The sequence below is a fragment of the Populus nigra genome, chromosome 4 (genome assembly GCF_951802175.1).
Source record: "Populus nigra chromosome 4, ddPopNigr1.1, whole genome shotgun sequence".
Taxonomy (NCBI): Eukaryota; Viridiplantae; Streptophyta; class Magnoliopsida; order Malpighiales; family Salicaceae; genus Populus; species Populus nigra.
This window is the reverse complement of record NC_084855.1, coordinates 10,368,313-10,392,893: the sequence shown is the minus strand read 5'-3', so window position 1 is coordinate 10,392,893 and position 24,581 is coordinate 10,368,313. Positions and strand designations below refer to the sequence as shown.

General features: G+C 35.6%; 4 protein-coding genes across 5 annotated transcripts; 2 read left to right on the top strand and 2 right to left on the bottom strand.

The window, feature by feature from the left end:
• The first annotated feature begins 3,982 nt into the window (after positions 1 to 3,982).
• LOC133692311 (nucleoside diphosphate kinase 1) lies at positions 3,983 to 5,498 on the top strand. Its single transcript, XM_062113165.1, has 4 exons — positions 3,983 to 4,140; positions 4,393 to 4,441; positions 4,589 to 4,820; positions 5,145 to 5,498. Exons 1-4 carry the CDS (start codon positions 4,090 to 4,092, stop codon positions 5,257 to 5,259), a joined length of 447 nt encoding a protein of 148 aa, XP_061969149.1. The 5' UTR covers positions 3,983 to 4,089; the 3' UTR covers positions 5,260 to 5,498.
• Positions 5,499 to 6,466: 968 nt separating this feature from the next.
• LOC133692310 (uncharacterized) lies at positions 6,467 to 11,125 on the bottom strand. Of its 2 annotated transcripts, none has more exons than XM_062113164.1 (10): positions 10,477 to 11,125; positions 10,251 to 10,376; positions 9,536 to 9,645; positions 9,023 to 9,091; positions 8,688 to 8,803; positions 8,533 to 8,587; positions 8,010 to 8,130; positions 7,428 to 7,475; positions 7,058 to 7,152; positions 6,467 to 6,776 (listed from the first exon to the last, which is right to left on the bottom strand). In XM_062113164.1, exons 2-10 carry the CDS (start codon positions 10,336 to 10,338, stop codon positions 6,675 to 6,677), a joined length of 804 nt encoding a protein of 267 aa, XP_061969148.1. In that variant the 5' UTR covers positions 10,339 to 10,376; positions 10,477 to 11,125; the 3' UTR covers positions 6,467 to 6,674. The 2 variants fall into 2 exon arrangements, with proteins under 2 accessions (XP_061969148.1, XP_061969147.1); XM_062113163.1 differs by having other exon boundaries at positions 10,472 to 11,123.
• Positions 11,126 to 16,474: 5,349 nt separating this feature from the next.
• On the top strand, positions 16,475 to 19,516 carry LOC133692510 (uncharacterized). Its single transcript, XM_062113517.1, has 5 exons — positions 16,475 to 16,963; positions 17,358 to 17,801; positions 18,184 to 18,276; positions 18,397 to 18,536; positions 18,846 to 19,516. Exons 1-5 carry the CDS (start codon positions 16,589 to 16,591, stop codon positions 19,285 to 19,287), a joined length of 1,494 nt encoding a protein of 497 aa, XP_061969501.1. The 5' UTR covers positions 16,475 to 16,588; the 3' UTR covers positions 19,288 to 19,516.
• Positions 19,517 to 21,314: 1,798 nt separating this feature from the next.
• LOC133692511 (protein mago nashi homolog) lies at positions 21,315 to 23,328 on the bottom strand. Its single transcript, XM_062113518.1, has 3 exons — positions 23,046 to 23,328; positions 22,314 to 22,490; positions 21,315 to 21,664 (listed from the first exon to the last, which is right to left on the bottom strand). The coding sequence occupies exons 1-3, from the start codon at positions 23,265 to 23,267 to the stop codon at positions 21,605 to 21,607; spliced, it is 459 nt and encodes a 152-aa protein (XP_061969502.1). The 5' UTR covers positions 23,268 to 23,328; the 3' UTR covers positions 21,315 to 21,604.
• Positions 23,329 to 24,581: the final 1,253 nt, after the last annotated feature.

The following is a 24,581-nucleotide window of genomic DNA, read 5'->3' as shown; positions in this document are numbered from 1 at the left end:
AAAGAGGTCGCCGAATAAGAGAAAAGTGGCTGCTGGCTGCAAATCTAGAAATTAAACCGGAAAAACTAAGAAGAAGAATTCAAATGAGACCTGTCTTCGGCAAAGTCAATAAGAATTCAAATTAAGATTAGCTGCTTGTGAGACTCTCCGCCGACGGGAGGAAAACGAGACCCCTGAGGGTACCACAATTTCCAAACTTGTCAAAAATCATCAATGGAGTTCAAGAAATATTCTACGGAAGGTGCGATGATTTAAGCGTGGAAACTGAAGGTGAAGAAAGTAAAATAGAGTGCGCGCGCGCGTGTACATCAAGTGTCTCTTTTAAGAAACTACTAAGTGGACAAGTTTGAATTTCAAGAAAAACTGTTTCGAAATCGATGGATTTGATTTATTTATTTGTTTGTTTGGTTAGAGAGAATTTCTCCCTATATATATATATATAAAGTAAGAGCTCTTTTAGTTTCTTTTAATTTTATCGATATGCAAACAAGGACTTGTTATTTGGTAACACACTATTTTTTTTAATTAATTAAAATAATATTTTTTATATTATATTATTACATTAGAATCATAAAAAAATCTAAAAAATATCAATTTAATATTTATTTAAATAAAAAATTAAAAAAAAAACAAGTTAAATGAGAAAAATAAACAATCTCTTGAATAACGCTTTTGCTACGGGAAAAACCCAAGAGAAAGGGGAAAGGTACGGATCCGACAAGATTTCATTGCTAGAATTCAAGTTCAAAAGCGTGCTCAATAAAAGATCGGGAGGGTAAGCAAAGGTTGCATATGCTGAATTCCACGCAATCATCATGGCCTTTCAATCGATTCCTAAAGTCTTCCAAGTTTCATGATGACAGAGTAAGGCATCAGATATTTGGTGGATCCCACTGCCTCTCAAACCTTGTCCGTTCTTTTTGTTTTTCCTTTTTAATTAGCTAATTTCAGAGGTTGGTTGCAACTCTGAGGGAGGTGTTCTTGCAGGTGAGCCTTCGATATCTTCACCAAACTTTGCTGTCAGTCTCTCAGTCGTAGTTAATTCACCAGAGCTTATGACAGCTTTGTAAAATCTGTTATACACCCTTTAATTTCTTATACTATTAAGCTAAATGTGGAAGAAAAAGAAGTCAGTGTCAAAAAATCATTCTACCCAGATGGCAAGAGAGCTCGTAGCAAATGCTTGAGCTTTATGTATTCTAGATTCAAATTGATTGTCAAGAAATCAGCCCTTTTTTTATTTGAGGTTCTGGCGGGTTTTGAACTACATAAATATTTATTTAACATATGCCATCGTTATTTAGAGCTAGCATCGTTAGCATTTCACCAGCCACTGCAATTTCGGCAACGATGAAGATTGTCAAACCCAGACGGCCCTAGTTGGGAGCCTTCGCACGATATCATTCCACTGTTATGTGCTTGCTACTCCCTGCGTTCGTTGCCACTTAAAGTTATCAATCATGGCAAAGTCTGCAACTATATCTATTCATTTGATACTTTTTTTTTTTTTTGATTTGTAGGCCAATTTAATTTAGTTATGAGCTCAATTAAAGATTTAATTAAATTTTAGAATTAATTTGGGTCAAATTAAAAGAATTAATTAAATAAAAAGACTTAATTAAGTTTTTAATGGGTCAAAATTAATTTTATAAAGGACTTAAATGGTAAAACATTAAGTTTGAAAGCCTAATTTGAACTTAATTAAAAAAATTAAAATTTTAAAGGATCAAATTTAATTTTTCCAAACTCAATTAAGTGAAAGCAGAGTCAAAATTGCAAAAACAATCAAAGTTTGGGGTCCATTAAGGTCCAAATTGAAGAAATTCAAGACCATGAATCTTTCTAAAAAAGAAGCGTGAATTTAGGGATCCAATTAAGTGAAATCAAGGGGTCGAAATTGCAAGAAAATCAAAGTTTTAGGGTTAATTAAAGTCCAAAATGAAGAAATTCAAGACTAAGAACCCTTTTTTAAAAAGGAGCGTGAATTTGGGAACCCAATTAAGTGAAATCAGGGTCAAAATTAAAAAAAAAATAGAAGTTTGAAGGTCAGTCAGGGATGAAATTGAAAATATCCAAAATTAAGGATCAAAATAAAAAAGAAACTAAACTCATAGGGTCATTTTAAGATTTGACATGGGTGAAATTGAATTGATTATAAGAATCAAAATTCAATTGAGGATTTAATTGAATAAGTAAGAAGATTGAGAGCTGAAATTAAAATAAAAATTGTAAACCTAAATTAACTCGTGCAACTCTCTAGTCAAAGGTTTCCTTACCTTATGAATATGAGCCAAATTACCCATGAATTTTTTGCTCAAGGCATCCAACAACATTTGCCTTGCCTGAGTGATACTAAATCGTGCAATCATAAGCACTTAATAGTTTTTTGCTCCAGGCATCATCAACAACATTTCAGTTTTTTTTACATAATTTTGAATTTTTTATTTTAATTTCACCCTTTTTAATTTGTTTTTCTTTCAAATTTGATGTTATTTCTTTTCATTGCTGTTTTAAAAAAAAATGTGGTGGTAAGTTTTTTTATTTGAAAATCTATTTTTAATTTCATCTTTTAAAATTAAATTAATTGAAGATTGAATTTTTTTAATTGAATATGTGTATGCAGTTTCACAAGTTGTGAATTAGAAAAATTAATCTAGATTTTATTTTATTATAGCTAAAAAAACACTCTTAAAAGTAAAACAACACTTAGTTTGGGTCCAAGGGTTTATTTTTTTTTTTTAAAAATCCACTCTTCAAAGCACAATATTATTTTTATATTGCCCCTTAAATAACAAATTATAAAGCATGGCTTTAGGGGCCTTTTTGTAATCTCATATTGGTTTTTTCATTTTAATCATTTGGTCTGGGGCTATTCAATCATTTAATTTATATCAATAATATTTTTTAAAATATTGGATTGGTTGAGAAATAAAAGTTTTTTTATTTTACTTTGTATAGGGTTATCACTGTTTCAAGCAAACTAAATTATCAACTATAAATCATAATGAACGTGTTGAATTAAAAATATTAAAAATTCAATTGCAATCCATAGTTTTTTTATAAAATACCACGCCATCAGATTCATATTTTAAAAATATCCTAACATCTTGGCATCGTTTATTTTTTGATATTTTGTTAAATAAAAATTTTTTTCAAAAAAACCAAGTTATTATACTTTATGGAGTTAATGACCAGGTTTATAAGTTTGGTATGGTAAATCAAGTTTCTCAGCTCATGGTTTGGCGTCATGCTTTTTTTAAAAAAGTCAAACTCGATTTTGGTTATCTATTTTTTTATTATATGATTAAAAAAATATTTTTTAAAAAAAAATCATGTTATTGAACTTTAGAAAATTCATATACATGTTTGCAGGTATGGGGGTTCACTCGATTCTCGGTTTTGAAAAGTTTAACTTTGTTTTTTTCCTTTTAAAATTAACCTAATCGATCATATTTAATAATATTCTCAAAAAAAAAATTGCACTCTTAATATTTTTCAACTCTTAAAGAAAATTTTTTATCCAACTTATGGGTAAATGTACTGGTTTTCTCCTAAACGGTAAGAAATACTTCAACATGCGTTTTGTACATGAGTTTCATTTATTGTCTATAAGGAGAAAAGCCCGGAAATGATGCCATTTTTCACATTAATCTAACACTTCAACAACATGCATTTGTCTAACTTAACCGGTCATATGACATGCACAATGTGATTAGCTCTAGAAAATTATTAAAATGGATTTCTTTTATAGATTTCTGAACATACTAACCAAAAAAAAAGAGGAGCAAAATCAAGTGAATGGGTTCTGTATGTTAAAATCTTGAATCCATTAATTTTATTGTGGGTGTAAATATATTTTCAAAAAAAAAAAAACCGCTCCTTCTAGAATTGTTTGAGCATTTATTTGGTACATCGTGTAATAATTAGCCCAGTTCTACAACAAAGAAAGAAAATATATTTTTGACCGAATATTCTCTACCAACTAGGGTTTGCTTTTCTTTTTGCTACGTATAAAAGCCCGTCATAAATCTCTTTCTCCGTCACTCATTGTTTTTGCCCTTTCACTGCAACAGAACTCAAGGGAGAGAAATGGAGCAAACCTTCATTATGATCAAGCCTGATGGCGTCCAAAGAGGACTCGTAAGTTTATCTTCTTTATTTCCTTGAACTGGGTTTCTTCGTGCTATCAATTTCTTGGCTGACTTCTTTATAATAAGTTATAGATTTAGTGCCTCTTTGTCGAGAAGAAAGAGAATGATTAGATCCATCATGGGTTTGAATTATTTTACTAGATAATGAGCTTTTTAGCCCAAACTAGAATTTTTGTGTTTCAGGTGTATGATAATTGGTTTAAGTTTTCTAGAAATATCAATAGATTTTTGTGCTTCTCAGGTTGGTGAGATTATTTCAAGATTTGAGAAGAAGGGATTCACTCTCAAAGGTAATCAATTTGCTATTGATTTGTTTAAAATGCTGTAAACTTTTGTGTATGTAGTGATAAACAGAAAATTATCATTCTTTAGTTACATTTGAGTATTGAATAAATATATCATGGTCGTTACATTTAGTATGAACTGTTTGGGTTTAGGTTTGAAGCTACAGACTGTTGAGCAATCTTTTGCTGAGAAACACTACGAGGACCTGGCCAAGAAGCCATTCTTTGCCGGTCTTGTTCAGTATATTATTTCTGGCCCAGTTGTTGCAATGATTTGGGAGGGAAAAGGTGTTGTTGCCACTGGCCGTAAGATTATCGGAGCCACAAATCCTGCAGCTTCTGAACCTGGAACTATCCGTGGTGATTTTGCTATTGATGTTGGGAGGTTAGTTATTTTTGGAATTCGAATTCGCCTTTCGATGATTCGTGATAGTGTGTATCTTCTGCGACAAAGATCAGTTCTTGCTAAGGAATATGGCATTAAATCATTCATGTTAAAATGCATTTTAATTTTGAAATAACTATGGCTTTAGCATACTAATCACTATTTGCAAACCATCACCCATATATCTCTAACATCAAGTTTCATTTGGCATACCCTATTAAAATATGCATGGTTTTATCCAAGTTTAAAACTAGATACTTGGTTGCATCTTCAAATCAGTGGTATCTAAATATCTAATATAGAAACATTACTGCTGCGTTGCAGGAATGTTATTCATGGAAGCGACTCTGTTGAGAGTGCTACTAAGGAAATTGGACTGTGGTTCCCTGAGGGCCCTGCTAACTGGCAGAGCAGCCTGCACCCATGGATCTATGAGTAAAACTCGTGCCAGTTTGGAAGTCGTTGGCCATCGGCCATCCTTCTTATTTAGCTTCTCATGTTTGTTCTATCAGTGAACAATAAATGTTGACTTCTAGCATGTTCAAGTCTGTACTCTGCGACTTTGCTTTGTTAAGTTGCTCAAGTTAATCAGCATTCTTACCAAGCTCTATAGTTTTCCAAGTATCAACAATCATCATCGTTAACAGTTTAATTGAGTTAATCTTGAGTTCTATTTTATATGGAGCGAATATTGAAAGACAAATGTTAGCTTGCATGCATAGCATGTTTGTTTTAACAAATGTTTATCCGTTGATCTGTTATCATCATGTTACACAAATGGATTTTAACTACCAACCAGTTGTTTTAGGCCATCGTTTAAGCGAAGGAAGCATGTTTTTCCCAATATCTAATACTTTTTTTCGAGGTGAAAAATCCTTGGATGATGCCATATCGTTCCAAAAATTGTTCCAAGTATAGAAAGCAACAGTGAAAGTAGCATATTTCAAAGGTCTGATTCCAAGTATATCTTTCCGAAAATTGTTCACATCGTTCCGCATTCATTTGTGCACAAGTGGCCCTTTTATCATTATAAGCGCACAAGTTGCCGTTTTGAGAGAAAATCGTGAGAGTTGGAACATGCAAACAACTACTAAACGAGCTCTCAAAATCAAAGATATCAATCAGACTTGATGAAAGCAGTTGTCAATAGTCAATACTGGATCTCCGATCCAAATGAACCAGAAATTTCAGATATCAATCAGCAACAGTGTATATCCAGAAGACTAATCCACGCCTAACATCGAGTTCAGACTGAGGGAAAGTATCCAAACCTAACGTCGGTTCAGTCTGAGGGAAAGGATGCCCGCTGCTTGAATCGTGAGCTTCAAAATGGTTGGCGACTTTCACCCCCTATTTTAGAAATTCAAGCAGCCAGACGTGGCCAGTCTGTTCCATGGAAAAGAACCTGAAATTATAAGAGAGCAAACATAGGCAAGAACCAAATGAGCTGGATCAGAATTCCCGCTCAATTTCTTACAATAGGTAATAAACAATTTAAACCTACCTAGAGTAAAATGGGAGGCTCTACTGTTTTGCGTGCGATGCTAGAAATGAACCACCGCGTTCGGAACCTAAATAGAACCACACCTGTCATCATCCTTAAAAACTCATCAAGTTTCTTCTTCCCTTTTTCCGCTACAAGAAAATTGACAAGCTCAAAAAAACCTTTTTTTGAAATTAAATGGGGGATTCACTACATAGCTTCTGCTAAAGTTTTTATGAGAAGCAACATATCATGTACAAAACACCATCCAACTAAAAGGAACAAGGAGAAGAACGTGGCAGGAACCCAAATGTGCCAAATGTTGGCAGTGGTTCTTCTTTTGCAGGAAAATTAACTCTACAACTACTATACTATCGTGTAAGGAGGGTGTAAGAGGGCAAGTCTTCTAGCCGCGTTATGTCTTCGGACAGAAGCTCCCTCTCTAGTTGACGGCGTGTAGATTTCATAACCGCCTGGTGAAAATATCATAAAAAGCAAATTAAAAAAATATAGTATTGTGTTTTAAGGTCTGCGCAGATATTGGAGAATCAATTTGATAAATATCTTAAAGAGCCTCGGTGCATCCTGAACACTTTCAAGTACAGCATTCATAGCATTTATGCAAGACCTCAAAATTGCCCCAAAAGTCACATTTTCATGGTAGTATGCAAGATCCAACGGTTAATCATGCAACATGGTAGTGTTAAGTCTTTCCCTATATCTAAAACGAATTTTATGATGCAAGAAAACATACATTGAAGTCCATATAGGAGGCGCGCATGGTAAGCCATTCATGATCCATAAGCTTGAATGTTATGCAATAGAGAAGGTCAAATGCCGAGTCATTCTCTGCCAAGGCAAAAGCCAAAGATTAGTTAAAAAAAAATAACCAGGATAGATACTTTTGGTGTTAATATTAGTTAAATCAGAGACTCAAGAGCAGATTTTCTAGACTAGAATACTGGGGAAAAAGAAACTTCATGATTTTCTACACCAATATACTGGAGAAAAAGGAGAAAAATGCAGAAAGAGCAAGAAATGCTTCCATGCATGCCATTTCAACAATATTCCATCAAAAACATTTATAATCCAAAAAATCTAACAACTCAGAAGCTTAATATTACCTGCAAGAAACTTCAAGAAAGTTGCTCCCACCAGTGCTCGTGGTTTGACTGTAGAATTGAAGCACATAGTTTACATTTCCAGAAAATCAAGTTCCAATTCCAAAAATCTAGTTTCAAAGACTGCAATTTGGATGTGCCATAGATATTAATCAATTACATTGAGCTTTATACAGTTACTCCAGATATGAATTCCAGTTCAAAATTGCAAATATACTTTGTGTGCATGCAGCTTGGATAAAAATGAATTCTATTGAGCTTCGCATAAATAAAACAAAAGGACAACCATAATTGTCCAGAAAAAGCAAAAGAGCATTCACAAGACCCTACAAGAAGCTGTAGAAACAAGTTTCAAGAAAATCATGCGCCTCATTTAAAAATCTCAAATGAATGAGAGAAAAAACAATTTCAGAATGACATGTGAACCATATCCATGGGACATCAAACTTCAAGATATTCTTACTATTCAACAGAAACCAAAGACTAATAACCATAGAAAGGAAACTTTGGAGATCAGTACACTCCTCCAGATTAGAGTGTTAACGGATTACCAAACAAAACTAAAGAACTTTTCCCTGAAAATACCTGCTTCCAGATCAAGCATCTGAATAAGCATAAACGTGATGTTCACACCAGCTACAGCAAATGGGTATTCCCATACTGATCTATCACCTTCCCTCTTTTGAAGAAGATCCTGAAAGGACTTCTGCATGGAGCCATGGACAGGTTTGGTTACTTTTAGAGGAAATAAGATGATATAGATAGCAGAATTTAAGTAGTTCTCGTTTTAAAATTATTGCACTTCCACAAAAAAAAATTATGACACTCTTACACAGGTTTACTAATCTTACAGCATATAAACCATTGGGTAACATGCATAAAAATGCAATAACTATTGTTAGTGGCACACATGCAAGTGCACAGATTAGCTCAAATGCCATGAGATAGAGAAATTCAATAAGTCTGAACCTAAATATCGTGGTGTCCATTAAACAAAAATGTAATGCAATGGTCTAGGTTTTCATGGTGTCACCTAAAAAACATTCAAAAAAGACCGAGGAAGCCACAGAGGAAATTAAGTTGACTGAGGTTTCTAAACAATACGTACCGGAAAATTCCTAGCAAAGAACAACAAATTCTCCAATGATATAAAACCACCACCCCTAGAAAAATAAATGCGAGTATCATAAGCATAACAAGGCAATGATGGTGGGAATTGCTGAGAACAACATCATGGGATTAACAAAGGAACCGACGGTCTACCTAAAATCTGTTGATGGATCCTTTCCTTGCCAACCCATTTCCTTCCACTGCTCAGATATCAAACCATGAAGTTCTTCTTCAGGAAAAGCAGCATTCCATAAGGCCTTCAAAGCTTCCTAGAGGAAAGCAGCAATAAGACATGATAACATAATCAGAGAGCCTTCACGTTTCAAAAACCTTATAGCCTGATAATATGCATGAAACATGTGAACTGAATAATTGACTCATAAAAATGACAAATCTAGCAAACAAGCAATTCATATTTTAAATTGGTTGTACTGATTCTACATCTGTCATGTTCATATCATCAATGGAACCTTCAGAAGAATGGGTACCTGGTGATCAAGAACTGAACTATCATAGGGAACATCTATACGACTCTGCAACCTCTGCAAGCATTCCTCCTGAATGCATCAAAGAGAAGTAATAATTTAATTGGCGAGGATAGAAGTCACTAAAGAAAAGCCAAAGAGTAGTTAAAAAATGGAGGTCGGTGTCTTTGATAATTCTCATTTGGCATTGCTGGTGCAGCAGATTTTAACATTAATGACAACAGGATGAATATTAAAAGGGTAAATGTACTTTGAAAGCAACAGATGAGTACAGAAACTATTAAAAAGGAGGAGGAAAAAATATTCAGTGTTTTGTTATAGTCCACCACAAACGGAACAAATGTTGGATTTACATTACAAATAAAACACGTGTGGAAAAAACAACAAAAGAAGGCACCAGGAGATGCAGAAAATATTGTCGATGAAAACTTCTTCCTAGTAAGCTTGTTTTCCCTTTGAAAAAGAGATACAAGGAAAGAAAACTAGCTTTAGATCGATAAGGCACAAAAAAAATACCTGTACAGGGGTTAAATCAAATGATGGACGAGCATCACTCTCTCTTCTTTGTGCACAAACACAAGAAAGACCACGGCCAAGCCACGCTGCTGATCCTGCCACAGCCTCAGCTGTGACACAATAAAAACTTCTAGATGAAAATTTCAATTTCTACAACTTCAACAGCAAAGCATAACAATGCAATGCAGCAACATTCCAAGAACAACAAGCAGAAAACAATCCACATGCTTTATTGCTAATCCCCAATACAAGCAGGAAAAAACATCATACTTAACGAGCATGCTTCATGCTCAATATCCAACAATCTTTTCTTCAAAACCGCAGTAACAGAAATAAGCTTCACAAAAAATTTTAGGTCCAAATTATTGACAGCCAAACCAAGGCAAAATGTGATGGTGGAGCAAAATAAACATCCAAAAAAATTGACTTGTCGACTTCAGATTAAAGTGTATTAAAAGCAAAAGAAAAAAAAAACCATGTACAGATATCTAACTTCATGAATAATCATAAACAGACTACATATGCAGACAATTTTTTTAAAAAAAAAAATTGAATACCAGAAAACATGAAGGTGACATGAAGAATTTCGTGTTACTCAGAACCTAATTAATAGTAAATAAATTGATTCAATTCAAGCCACAGATCCAATATTTAAAAAAAATACAGTAACGATAACTCATTAACAGAGAAAGAAAAGGAATTAAAACAAGATTACCAGAAGTTGAATGGCAAGTATTATTTCCTCGCTCGAGACCTTGAGAAATCCTCCTCACAGCCACAAATGATCCTCCTCTATCATCCATCTCTCCTTTCTCTCTCTATTCACTCCAACATTTCACCACTGAGAAAACCAAACAAAAACCTAAACGTCACAAAATTGACAAATATATATATAAAAAAAACGTAAACGGATTGAAATATGAGTGAAAAAAGTACCGAACCACAGCGGAATCGGAAATGCCGGCCGGATCAGCTGTCAACCGGATCGGAGTCAGCAACAAACGGTAACAAATTATAGAAAACGAAGAACGGAGAACAAGCGATTCTATTTGTTCGTTGAATTAGCAAAGGAGGAAGGAAATGTTAGAGAAATTGTCAGAGAAAAAAGAAGAGAATCTGTTTTGAATGAGAGGGTGAAAAAGGAAAGGAAAGCTAGGGTTTGTTTTGAGATCTGAGAGAGAGAGCGGTGTGAGTTTTTCGCTGTATTCTTTTCTGTTTCAGTCTCTCTGGATTTTTGGAGGCATTTTGTTTATTTGGGGAGAGGGACAGGTGATCTTTTTAGAGAGTAACGAATTTAATGGGGATTTAATTAATACGCCAGTTAATAATAATGTTACGTTTTTGACACTTTGAGGCTCTTAATCCGCTGCTGCTGAGTTAGTTTGACGCTTGCGGGATAGAGATGAAAACATAACCTTCACGCAATTGCTAACCAAAAGCAATCTTGAATTTAGTTTCAGCTTCAATGCCGCGGCGTCTTAATTAGTGCTTGATCCTGGACGAGCGGGCGGTGGTGTGACTCTGTGTGTGGTTACGGCGGGTAACGTATCGGGGAAGTTGATGTTCACGCTGATTGGTGTGGGCTTTAAACAGGAGGAAAGGGTGCGAGCGGGAAAAAAGAGGGCTCCTAAGAAGGTTGGCTGGTTAGGATAGGATAGTTAGGTAATTTGCTAGCTTTTAATGTTTCTTCTTTCCCAAGAGGTGCCAATTAAATGTTGATATTTTTTTTCTTTTTTCATTTTTTTTTTGTTAATTATGGTTGTCCAGAATAACCTACGCATATCTCGATTAATCCCTCGAGACCTTGAAGTTTACTACTATATAAACCTCCAATGATCTTGAGATTTGTGACACTCGAACGGATGATCTCCAGGGAATAAACTCAAACCTAACCGGTTAAACTATATTTAGAATTAAATATTACTATTGTGAGCTTCAATTTTAACACGATAAAATCCAAATCAATGCAAGTCATTACCACATAAAATCTAAAAAAGAAAAGAGATTGGAGAAAGAAATTAACTACTTCAACGTGCAGCTCGATTATCTATGGGCTTTGTAGGAAAATAATAAACCATTTGGGAATGCGGTGTAAACCGCGTTCCCAAAAAATTTAATTTTTTTATTAAAATTTAATATAGTTTGTATATTTTGAATCATTTTGATATGCTGATGTCAAAAATAATTTTTAAAAAACAAAAAAAAATCATTAGCATGCATTTCGACATAAAAAATTATTTAAAAAGCAATCGCTACCACACCATTAAATATACTATTGAAAGCAAGTCATTACCACATAAATGTTATCCCACGAGGTTGTATCGCATGGGAATATTTCAAGGAAAAATGTGAAACGTTTTGATAGGGTTAGCTTTTATACTAGTTTGGCATATAAAATATGAATTCCATGTGAATCAACCAAGATAAACTAAGGTCATGCTGGACGGGATTGTCAATTTACTTTTTAGTTTCGAAAAGCCTTTGACTTTTGAATAAATAGAAGGAAAAAAAAAAAAAGAGGAGAAAGATTTGCAAAAGTAGAAAGGAAGAAATTATTTGCGCGATATAAGATGAGAAGCAGACGGAAATGCCCTTGAGAAAAGTGAAAAAGGTCACATGGGATGTCGCCAAACGTGGACCAAGGGCACGATGGATGGAGTTCATTTAAGTGCTAAAAACATCATTCGTACTTTGCCCACACACCACAGTGACTGATGTATACCTCCAAATTAGGGGCATGGTCCCCACGCAGGGGCCTTTCCACCAAACTGCTTCTCTACTCTGCGTATGTGTGAATCTAGCTCGTAAATTTACTCACTTTCGACCTCTGGGCCACCGTTTACCAAAATATGACCCCGTTTGTTTTTTAATTTATGTTTTAAAAGTATTTATATCAAAATAAATAAAAATTTATATTATAGTTGTTAAATCTAGTTATTAACTCGGTTTAGGAGCTAGATCAAGCGGGTTAACCTGTATTCTTCTGAAAAAATATTTAAAATTTTAATATAATAAATTAACAAATAATTAATGTGAATATAATAAAGAATTTAGCATGTAACCTATACCTGTTAAACCCAAGATATCCCATCTCGAAAACCGCCTCTCCCAAGCGAACGACCTTAGCTTTCAGCGTGGACCAGGACTTGTTGGATTCTCCATCCAATTAGGACTTCGAGGCACTGAAGGCAACTCTAGATAAAGAATTAAGGGCAAAATAAATATAAGATTTCTTGTAATAAAAAAAAAAAAAAGGGTCTTTTCATGACAGAGAGATTATTTCTGAATTAAAAATAAAAAAATAAAGATTATTAATCTAATTCTGTACACTGTCGCGGGATGTACTGTTACTGACAGTGCAAGCTAGCGCGGACTTGATAGAAGTTCATCTTCGACATACACACTACAATAATTGTTTTCCCTCCGTGAATTATTAGAGAAAGCAACGGAACGGTTACATGTTAGTCGTTAGAGACCAACTCAGCCCACCACAGAAAGTCTTGGGACCATGAGTGTCCTTATTTTAAAAGTAGTTTTTGTGGTGGTAATTTTAAAAAATATGATTAATTGTAATTAGTTTGATTTAAATATGTGTTTGGTAAAAATTATAGTTGCAGTTTATGTATAGCAAGAAATATATTAAAATTTTTGGTAGAATTGTGGTTGCGATTATTTTTCAAAGTGTTTTTTATTTAAAAATACATCAAAATAATATGAAAATATCAAAAAAAATAATTTGAAGTAAAGGAAAAAAATTCTCAAATTTTTTTAAAAACACTTTTAAAACGTAAAAATAAATAAGATTTTACGAAACTCAGTTAAAAACCATATAAAAACTGTTTCATACAAATTGTATTTTAAACTTAAATTTTTGAATAAGTTCCAAATATAAAACACAATTTAATTTGTTAACAAATATTTGATTGTTAAACATAAAAACAGGTGTAAAACAAACGATGTAGCCACCTCGACACATGAGATCACTTTCAAGCCAGATCTCCACGTGGAGATTCGAACCCAGGGCTCCCAGATTGCCGGCTGGAAGTACTAGAACATTGGTTCGAGGAATGAAAAACTTGTGAGATCATATTGGCAGCGTCGATATGATTCACAGATAAATATATAACCTGCTGCAAGTTTTAAGAAAAACTTGTGAATTCATATTTAAAAAATATTCCTCAGCGCTGGCTCCGAAAAAATGAACTATAAAAAATAAAAATAAAAGGAGACAGATCCCCCCATTGAACACAAAATCCTATGTGTTGGGATTGGTGACATCAAATATTATTACTATGGTCAAATTATAAGTGCTCGAAACGTTTCATGTACCTCCTCCTGAGGTTGCTTGACGAGAGGGCAATGGTACTGGACATTGTATTGGTACTTGAACAAGCATCCTTCCGTTGCAACTAATTAAGTTACGAAATGAAGTAAGTGTGCTCGTGAGATGTGGCTGTCAGTTTGCGCCTGGCAAGCAACAGAATAAACTAGTCTATTCCATGCCGATTCAATCCTGCGTGGACTCTCTACTCTTACCAAGACCTCTGTCGGGTCAAGTTTCATGAATGCGCTGCTTTTATTACATGACTTCTCGTTATGGTAACATACATAATATTCGTGGACACATTTAAAATTAAGACAAAAAAAAAAGGAGGTCACGGTATAAATTTAAAATTATATGGAAACCTTTTTAACTCCTGACCTAATATTGAAAAAATAAAAAGAGATTAGGGTGCAGGTAGAGTAATGAAGAGATTTATGTGTAAGGATTACAACACATGTTTAGCATGACAGTTATATATATATATTGTCTTTTTAATTGTGTATAAAAAACAATATATACACACACACACTAGCACAATTAAAAATACAATTGCTAAACCATCTCAATTCAAAATTTATTTAGAAAAATGACATAATTTGACAAATTATATACCTCATATATGACTCGCGAGTCACAAGCCTTTGACTTGTGAGTCGCATACGAGAAATGTGACTCACCAAAAAAAGTTATTGGATTAGTTTTTCTTATACTTTCAACTTTTTACTATAAAAAAACAACACAATATACACATCACAATTCAGAAACACAAGTCTCAATCCATCTCCCCATCACAATTAAAAAAATCAATACACATCACAATTCATGAAATATAACAAACCATCACTAAACATAATAAAAAATAACATAACATTCTATTAAATATAAACTAAATTCATAATTTTTAAACCTGAAAGCATGCAATCTAACTACACCTAAAAATCATCCCAGCTCATGAGTTTGGAGAGCTCATTAACAGGTTTGCACCACCCCCAACTTGTCCAACTTAATGATAGGCATATACCGCTTGTGCAGGGGTTAGCATCAAAATCATCTTAGCTTGTAGATGGGCATAGAATGCTTATAGACAATCCTAGATCGCTCATAGATAAGTCTGTCTCTCTAAATGCATGTCATTGTTCACGGTAAACAATTTTATCTTCCATTAAAGTCGCTTTGAGATGCCCAACCTCTTCAAGCTCAGAACAACACAAATTGAGCAAATTATTGGTCAAGGCACATGTCATCTCATCAACGCCTTTATGGATAACAAATATTGCTCTCTAAGCCTCTTGTGATAAGAAATTAATCTAATAAAAAAACTTATTTAACCCTCATCATCTATAATAAAAGGTAACCATCATATAATAAATGTTATATATAGAAAAAATATTGCATATCAATCGATTTTGTCTTGGATATCAAGGCTCGTGATGCATTAGATTATATGGATGCTTTAAGAAATATGACAATATAGGTGCAACATACCGGTGTGTCTTGGGCAAATACCACCTTATATAAATATTTAGATTAATTATCAGTTATCGCTTTATAAATAACCGATCTTTTCTAGCATTCTAAAAATCTAGATAAGTTTTATGAATTATCAACCAATTTTCTTTCCACTTATCCTAATGATTGATAATATCCAACTCATAATCGAAACTGATATAATACATGATGTGTTGAGATAAACTATTTTTAAATTTTTTATCCAACCCCTAATTCATCACACAATAAGCCTAAATATCTATAACTCAAAGGCCAATCATTACATGTCTGCTGGCCATGCTCAATCACATGCGTAGATCTTTTTATGTTGGGATTTAAATAAACCATTCAATTTAAACTAGTACACATGTGATTATGCATGTGAAATGGCATGCAGAGGCCTAAATCTAACATGGGAGGCCCAACGTTTGCATAGCATGCCCATATATAATTCCCAATCTCTAGATATCAGTCCTTTTGTGGCATCAAAAGGCGTTTAGTGCATAAATCGAGCCGAAGGCTTTGAAAGTCATGTACAAACACACACCAAAGCCTCTTTACATGCGTTCGTCTCCTTTTTCTTCTTATAAAATTAGCTCAAGACAGATTCTACAGAAAAGATCGAGAGAGAGAGAAGGGATGTTCCTTTTCTCTTGCCATTCTTTTTAATCGGAAATCTTAATCCTTGAAATTCACTAGCAGTCGCAGCAGGGCACTGAGCAATTATTTGATTAAGGCAAGTGCTTAGAGCATTGCTTCTTCTATCACGCACAGTGGAGTTTAAGAACAGTTGTTAGGAGGGATCCCATTCCATCTCAGGACAGGATAATAACATTCTTCCTTCTTTGTTTCTCTTGATTAAGGGATAGTTTGATATCATTTTTATTTTTTATTTTTCAGAATCAAATCTGAAAAATGAAATAAAAAACTTTTTTTTTTCGTTTAGGTTTTTCAAATATGAAACACCCATACACACATATAAGAAATTCACAATGATTTAGTTAAAAACAGGCTTTTAGTTCCTTACTTGCTGGGCTAATGGGTTAGTATTTGGGGCTTGGTTCATCTTTCCCCGCCATGTATTCTTATCTTTAACGAGCTAGTTACCCGCTAGTTTGGGCTCACTCCATATTCTTGAGGACACAAAAAATGAAATAGTAACCCATCTCTATCCCCTTCAAAGTTCAAAGTCGAACACTACCGTGTCAATCACCTCTATCCTCTTCCTCTTCTGTCTGAGAATGCAATCACCATGTCTTCACCTCTGCAAGGTTTTCACATCCAAGCCTCACTTAGGGTTCTACTACCACACACTCAAAACCACACAAAACCCCTCCGGTTTTCCCAAACCCAAAAAACTCAACATGATAACACAGTGCCACAACAAACCTCGGCAAGACCAGAGTAAAGCGAGGGTGAAAGCAAGGGGCAGGAAGGAAAATGTATGGAGCATTGACAATGACATGGAAAAAACCACATCTGATAAGGAAAAGGAGAGAGGGAAACAAAAGAGGAGGAAAGGAAGGAGAGTTGTCAGGGGGAAGAGGAATAAAGCTGGAGGAATTATGGTGTCTGGCACCATGTTAATGGAGGTTGAAACTATTCTTCAAACGCAGGTAGTTATAAAATATTATTGCTTTCTTTTGGTTTTGTGTTTTTTGTTATGTGGATCGTTCTTGTCATTGAATTTGGAATGGAAATGCTTGAATTTGGGGATATTTTGTTACGTGGCTTGGATTCTCTTTTCTGCCATTTTAGATGCACATGTAATTAGGCTTCAAAGTTTTAAACTGCGATACTGCTTCTTCTTCTTCTTCTTTCACTTTCTCAGTATGTTTTGTGATGCGATTGCTTTTGTATTTGAATTTTGGAAATTGTTATTTGTCTTAAAGGATCTTTTCTTTCATTTTAGTTGCACGTAGAATACAGGTTTCAAAGTTTCAAACTTTGATTGCTAAATTATTTTTTGGTGTTTAAAGTGATGAGAAGTCGTGTTTTTTTCCCTTTCAGGAACCTGTGATAAGACCAGTATGGAATACATTTACCAGTAGTGTCAGTGGGATATGGAAGGGGGTGGGGGCTGTGTTTTCACCAATTACTGCTGAAATGGAGCCCATTGAAGTTGGAAACAAGAATGAAAACCTATATGATTGCTACACTCTTGCTCGCATTGAAGCAGTGCCGTCTCCATCTGGAGAACAGAGATCTCAAATTCAAAGAAAGATTAATTGGGTGACTTTAAATCCTTATGGTGAAGTGCCACAGTATATAGGAGGCAACAATAGAAGTAAAGATGATCATAAAGAAGGGGATGCATCTTTACCTGCTGAAAAAATGGCTGGCCCTGCTATCAGGAATCATGTTCTGCCTGGTTTTGAATCTTTTAACTTTGAAACTAGTGATTTAATGGAAGAAGATGTTATGGGTAATGAACCAGGACTAGTTTTCTTTGAGGTATGATCAACCCCAGCTGCAATTAGTTATTGATATAAAACTGGATGGAAGTTATGTCTGTGCTAGCTTGTGATGCACAGGCTACTTTTTGAGGATTGAAAGCTGTGACACATATTTTTATACTAGGGTTTTCGATGCTATGGTGCTTTGTTTGCTTTATGTTAACATTCAGTGTACCCTAGTAATTGCTGTCACTTTCATCAGAGCTATTAGAATAGTTGTTTCAAGGAGTCTCATAATTTTAGTTTCAATCAATTGTTTAACTGGAAACTGCTTATATATCTACGTGTGCGTCTGTGCACACATGCATTTGTACATCCTTTCCTCTGCATACCTGATCAGTAAAGTCAATGATATAATGGTCTACATGATGAATTTTCAGGACGGATCATATTCCAGGGGACCAGTTGATATTCCAGTTGGTGAAGTTGATGATTCAAACTATTACCTTTCTCCGACTTTTAAATTTGAACAAGTAAGTTTAGCATGCTTTGGTAGTGCCATGGAGCTTTTTAATGATACATGAGCTTTTCAATTTCTTATTTTACAGTGAGAAAAACAGTGCCTCTGTTTGTTGATGTTTTTTTGTGCTTAGTGTTTGGTTAAAGGTTGTCACAAAAGACTTCGTATTGTTCATACCATAGAATTCAACAATGGGGGTTCAGATATACAAATCATGAGAGTTGCTGTTTACGAGGAAGAGTGGGTCAGTCCTGCAAATCTTCGTGCAGAAAGGTATTTACAATTCAGTATTATATGGTACTGCAGCTTTGAATGATAAATGTTCATAATTTGTATCATTTAAGTTTCAAAGGTAATTTTTAAGTTATGCAGTCCTTGGATGTTGGATCAAGTGGTAAACAAGTGAGGTAATATAGGTCAGTGCAAGACTTAGTTCAACCTTATTGAGCAGGGTACAAAACCCCCTGTTTTGTTTTTGTGCATTCATTTGCTCTGTTCTTAGGAATAGAGCTATAAGCATGAACAGTTTATATATCTCCTTTTGCGGTGAAACTAATTTTATGCTTTAACAACTTAAAACAGTGATCTGGAGTTTGATGTGAAGCCATTTTCTCAGCGGAAACGAACCCAGCCATCAGAGCTCACAGGGCCCTGGAAAGTATTTGAGATGAGCGCTACTCCAATATTTGGGGATGAGATAGCTATAGAGGAAAGCAACGGTACCCCATATGTCTATCTTTGTACAGAGACCTTGAAAAAGAGAAGCCTGCCTGATAATCCAGTATACTTTGGAGAGGAAGAGATAATGGATATGCAGGATGTAACTGTCCTTTGGCTGCCTGGAGGGGTAACCGGTTATGTTGATGTCAGCAAAGATGGCATCCTTTGCATTGGAGTTGGGTGGTATTCAGATGAGGGAATCAATCTTGTTATGGAAAGGGATTATGGGTTAAATGGGAAATTAAGAGAGGTCAGGTGGAAATCTGAGGTAAAGCGAAGGTGGCCTGATCCACTCCCTGTATAAATTCTCTCGTGATGACTGATATTTCAATATAAAATATCATGTTTGTATCTTTTTTAGATCAATAAGCTCTGGCATACAACGCCCTGGCACTCTCGAGAGTCCGAGGGTTTTATATTTGGAGCCACATACAGTTTGCTTAGGGTTAGAAAACCAGAGATGGGATTGATTGTAAAAGGACAAATCAAGTTCAGTCCAGTCTAAGAGTTTAATGATTTCGAGATTCATGTCATTGAAGCTTGAATGTGCGTTCTTCCAAATCTAGTGGCCTTGGCATAGCCGAGTTGGGTTTTTTTATGTTTCTACTCCATATTCATTAATCATGAACCGTTTGAACAGAAAAAAAGAAAGAGACCTCAGTTGCCCAATGCACAATGTTCGATTACATTGGTACTCTTGGTTCAGTGAAAGAGACCTCATCTTTCACTGATTTATAAGCACAAAAGTAACAGCATGCTATGTTTTTTTTTTCTTCTTTTTCCACCTCTATTTCCAAAACTTTCAAGGCAATTCTCTCGTCATTAATAGTTACCAAAGAAAAACAAGGCAGCTAATTTCTCCAATCTGCTATGGTGGAGATGTTGAATAGGGGGGAATTCACTTGCTATTGAATGGCCAAGTCTTGCATGGAGATTTAAGGGAAAGCTGGAAAAGCTGAAGAGGTCTTGACCATTATAAAAGCTGTTCTTCATGACGCTGAGCAAAGTTCAGAGGCAGAAGAATCAGTGAGGCATTGGTTGGAAAAGCCTAAAATGCAGTTCACTGTGCTGAAGATGTATTAGACGAGTTTGCTTGAGATTCTTAGGCCGAAGTCGGAGATTCAAAACAATCTCAGGGGGAAGGTGCGCAACTTCTTTGTCTCTCCAACCCTTTCTTATCTCCTACAAGTATGGCTCTAAAAGTTAAAAAGATCAACAAGTTCTTAGATGAACTTTGAAAGGATGCAACCGAGTTTGGAGTGGTTATATAACTGTCGATAAAATTCCTCAGTATAACCCCAACCTGAAGACAGACTCCTCCCTTAGAAGCTCAGAGGTAAGGGAATATGACGTCTCTAATATCATTATCTTGCTGACTGCCCCTTTCAATCGTCAAGTTCCTTTTGTCGTTCCAATTGCAGGCATGGTGGGTTTAGAAAGAATGTTGGAAACTCTTCGATAAAACACGGGTGGGATAAACAACACATGCAATACTTGAGCACCTTGAAAAAGAGTAGAAAATTTTTCTTCTCGTACTCGATGATGTGGGGTGAAATTAATTTCACGCCTTCTTCAATGTTAGCAGTGATCCAGGGTTCAACTAGGGTTTTGATTGAAGCCATTTGCAATGAAAATGCACCCACCGTCAGAGCTCGCGGGGTCTACGAAGGCGTTTGAGGCAAGTCGTGAGTGCTATCACGATAATGGTTCACAAAGATGGCATCCGTTGCGTAGAAGGATGGTACTAGAGCCAAGGAATCAACCATGTCATGGAAAGAAATTATGGGGTGGATGGAGAAGCTGGCCTTATCCACTCCCTACAAGAAGGTTTATCTGTACCTCAAGTTGACTGTAGAGAGATAAGCTCAGCACAATCCTTTTTTTTTTTTTTGTTTCGGTCAAAAATCATGTCCTGGAAGCTTGAACTTCATTCATCTAAATTTAATGCTCCTGCATTTCATGTTCTCTATAGCATCACCCTTTCTAACAGCCGCCGATGATCTCTGTTTGGTTTCAGCAGTGCTCTAAATCAGACATTACAGTCGAAATGTTTCTAGCAGTGATCATACCTGGTGACTCCTATTTCTGGGTGGTCAACAAAAGTATTGCAGCAATCTGATGTTTTATTCAAGGGTCCTGCTCATTCCGTTACATGCTAGAGGTCAATGACCAGCAGACCAGAAGAAGCAATCAAACTGATGGAAAGATTTTCAATCAGGCTGAATAGAAAATGCATGACCAGGACCAAGTTATTCCACCTGAAATCCACTGACTCGTGCCCGTCGTGATTCCTTGGAGTCACCAGCTTCATTAAATAGCCAATACTGTACATTTGGAACACAGCTGAAAGTTCTTTAGATTAAAATCTTAGTAGTTAACATATCCAAAGATTACAGACACCGCTGGAGAGGCATCCAGGACACATTAAGGTTTCATAACACTACCATTCCAGTCCACGAAATACTCATCAATCCAAGCATTGATAAAACCTTGGACAGCTTCGGATAAAACTAAAAGGAAAAAAAAAGAGCAAGTGACAAACCCTACTGCAAAGTATACAATTCAAACATCTGCAAAAACAGCCCCTTGAAGCATGCAATGAATGGTTGAGATTATGGTTGTTATATGGGCTTGATTTTGAAGTGGAGAGAGATGAGAGAGAAAACAAAGCACTTCAAGTCCTGAAACCACATAAACACAAATAAGTCCCAGAAAAAATTAAAATTGACTAGCAATGAAACACTAATGCCAATATTAACAAGTACATATAAACATAAAAAGGTGTTTTGAATTTTGAACAAGAGAAGATTGCTTTTCCATTAACATCCTGTAGTGTTCAATGAACCCTGTCAACCTTCCCCAAAAAATTAGAGAACGTATTTTTTTCTCAAGAAAGGTTTAATGGATAATCATAAAAGTCATTCTATCCCACAATACCATAAGCAAATAAAACCATAAATTCTAAAATATTCAGGTTTTCAATTTTTTTTTTAAATAAAAAGGTTGTTTGAATTCATTATGACATATATTGCTCATGATAAAAATGTATAGTTTTTCTTCGGGGAAGCAATATTACCTACTTTCTCAGTATTGCCCCAATTTATCAACCACATATCAGCATGTTAACAAGGATAACTTGCAATTCAAGAACGAGTGCATTCAAAAGTAACACAAAATCAGAATTCTTTTACAGAGAATGCAACGTACAAAGACAGTATTTATGCACAAAAACAAGTTCTAACTCCTACATTTAAAGAGTTATTCATGTTCATAACCAAGATAACCGTAAAAGAAAGCATGCATGAAAAACAATCAATGAGTTGCAATCACCTGGACAAGATAATAGAAGATGCGAAGCCCTTCAGGATCCTGGCTACTGTGAACATCAACAAGTGATCCAATCTTTGATGTAGTAAAAGAAATATGCTCATTCCCCATCACAATCTCCAGCTCCTGTTTCCCAACCCGGTCTGGCTCTGGCCAGTTGTTGTCATCTTCCTTCATAATCTAAAGAAACCAATGATTTCAAATATATGAAAAGGACCAAACAACAATAAAAGCTACAAAGAGCAACTACCAAAATCCAGAACAGAAAAGCCCCATTCCCAAACCAAAAAAACGAATCAGAATTCAGAAAGTAATTTTCTAGCTTACATAAAATGAAAGCAAAAAGGAGAAATGATTTTTATCATGACCGAAAGCGTAGCTTATTTAATTACAAATCAAGTAAACCAAAAACCCTAAGCTCCATCAGAATTTGCTTACAAATTCGAAACAGCTCCGAAGAGTTGAAAAAAATTGTTTGGATTACAAATCTACGAAAAGGGTGTTGCATTTTTACTATAATTTTTACACCATCATAGAACTAATCACATCAGCATCCAATTCAATCACATATAGGTACATAATCTGCATTCGGAAATATAAAAACATCTAACGAACAAATTATAAAAATGGCATGGTTATTTTCATTTAATTAATGAGACCGAAAAAATAAACTAAACCCTAAGCGAAACAAGAGATAGCATCCATATAGAAAAAGAGACGGAGGAAGACGAGTACCTCGCTCTCGGAGATGATGCGGCGGCACTCTTTCAGGACGGCGGGGGTAAGGAAGACTTCTTTGCGAATCATGGTGTCGTTTTTGTAGTTAGAGTTGTTGGCGTATCGGAGCTTGCCATCTGGACGGAACTCGAACTCCAGGAATTCGTGACCGAATTTACCTCTGTGACCTACGTAGTAACGAAGGTAGAACTCTCCGTTATCTCCCTCCGTCGCTGCCATGGCTTTCTTCCTTCCTTTTATCTTTCTCTTTTCTTTCGCTTACATTTATTTGTGAAGGAAAAGGATTAAAAATCGGAACAAAGGGCTGCAGGGTTTTCTTTCTGCGATGGGTCACGGGAACCGACTCTTAAAGCCCAAAGCTTACTGACTTTAATGGGTTCAGCCCAAGTCTCTTGCTTATTGGGCATGGCATCATCTGGCCTTGATGAGTAAAACTGAAATGCTGGTTGTGTTTTATCCCCTGGAAGGTTTTTCTCTTTTCATTTCATTACAAGGTTTACCTTCCTTTTTTTGGATGGTATTTATAGAAAAAATATGTTTTTTTTTATATATTTAAGACTTGAGATAACGGCGCGGTAGGCGACAAGTCGGATGGAGTGGATTTTATTTTTACTTGTTGTATTTTGATTATTGAGCTTTGATGGAGCCCATGTTGGTGCAGGGTATGGTCTAAGGGTAATTTGCTCTGCATTTTTATGTGGGATCTGTCGGACGTTTCTCACACCTGGTATGCGATTATGCAGCTTGGGATTCGGGGGGGGGGGGGGGGGGGGGGGGGGTGTTATGCTGCGATCCCAGGCCCTAACATGACGAGCTTTGGTGGGGTTGGCTGGACAGAGTCATGATTTAAATAGCTTATGCTAACATTTTCGCCCCTCTCAATTAGGTTTACGTTGAAGTTGTATAAGAAAATCGTTCTAGTATTGGCTAATAATATCTTTGGGGCCTTAGTAGTGGCCCCTTAGTAACAGGTTCAATTCCTAAATCGACTGAAATTGAAGTTTACTGACTGACCTAGTTAGCTCCTCAGACGATCCTATTACTAATCCATGCTATGACGGACATTAAGTTCAGTTCCCCTTTCCTCCTAATCCTTAACAATTAACCACTGTATCAGCGTGTCGAAAACAATGTCGGCATAAAACCGAAACTCCCCATCCTAGCTTATCGTTACCGAGCCCAAGGGCAATATCTTCATCTCTCACATCATTTACCTCTTTGTTCATTTTAACTTTGGGAACTAGGTTAGCATCGAGCTGTACCCAAATCGCCAAACATCGGCAGCTTCTGAGCAGGCACCTGGATCATGCAAGTAGCTACCCCTCTATTTGAAGCAAGCTCCATGACAACACGAGGAAGATAGTACCACTCTGCCAGAGATATCCTAGGATGATCCAGTTTCCCTTTTCCTGAGGCAGAAAATCACCTCAGATAGTATTTTCATTTTGAACCTATGTGCAGTTTATACCAGAGTTCGCAATCTTGTATACAAGTTCTGCTTCGTTCTACAGATTCCCCTCTACTTTAGAATCC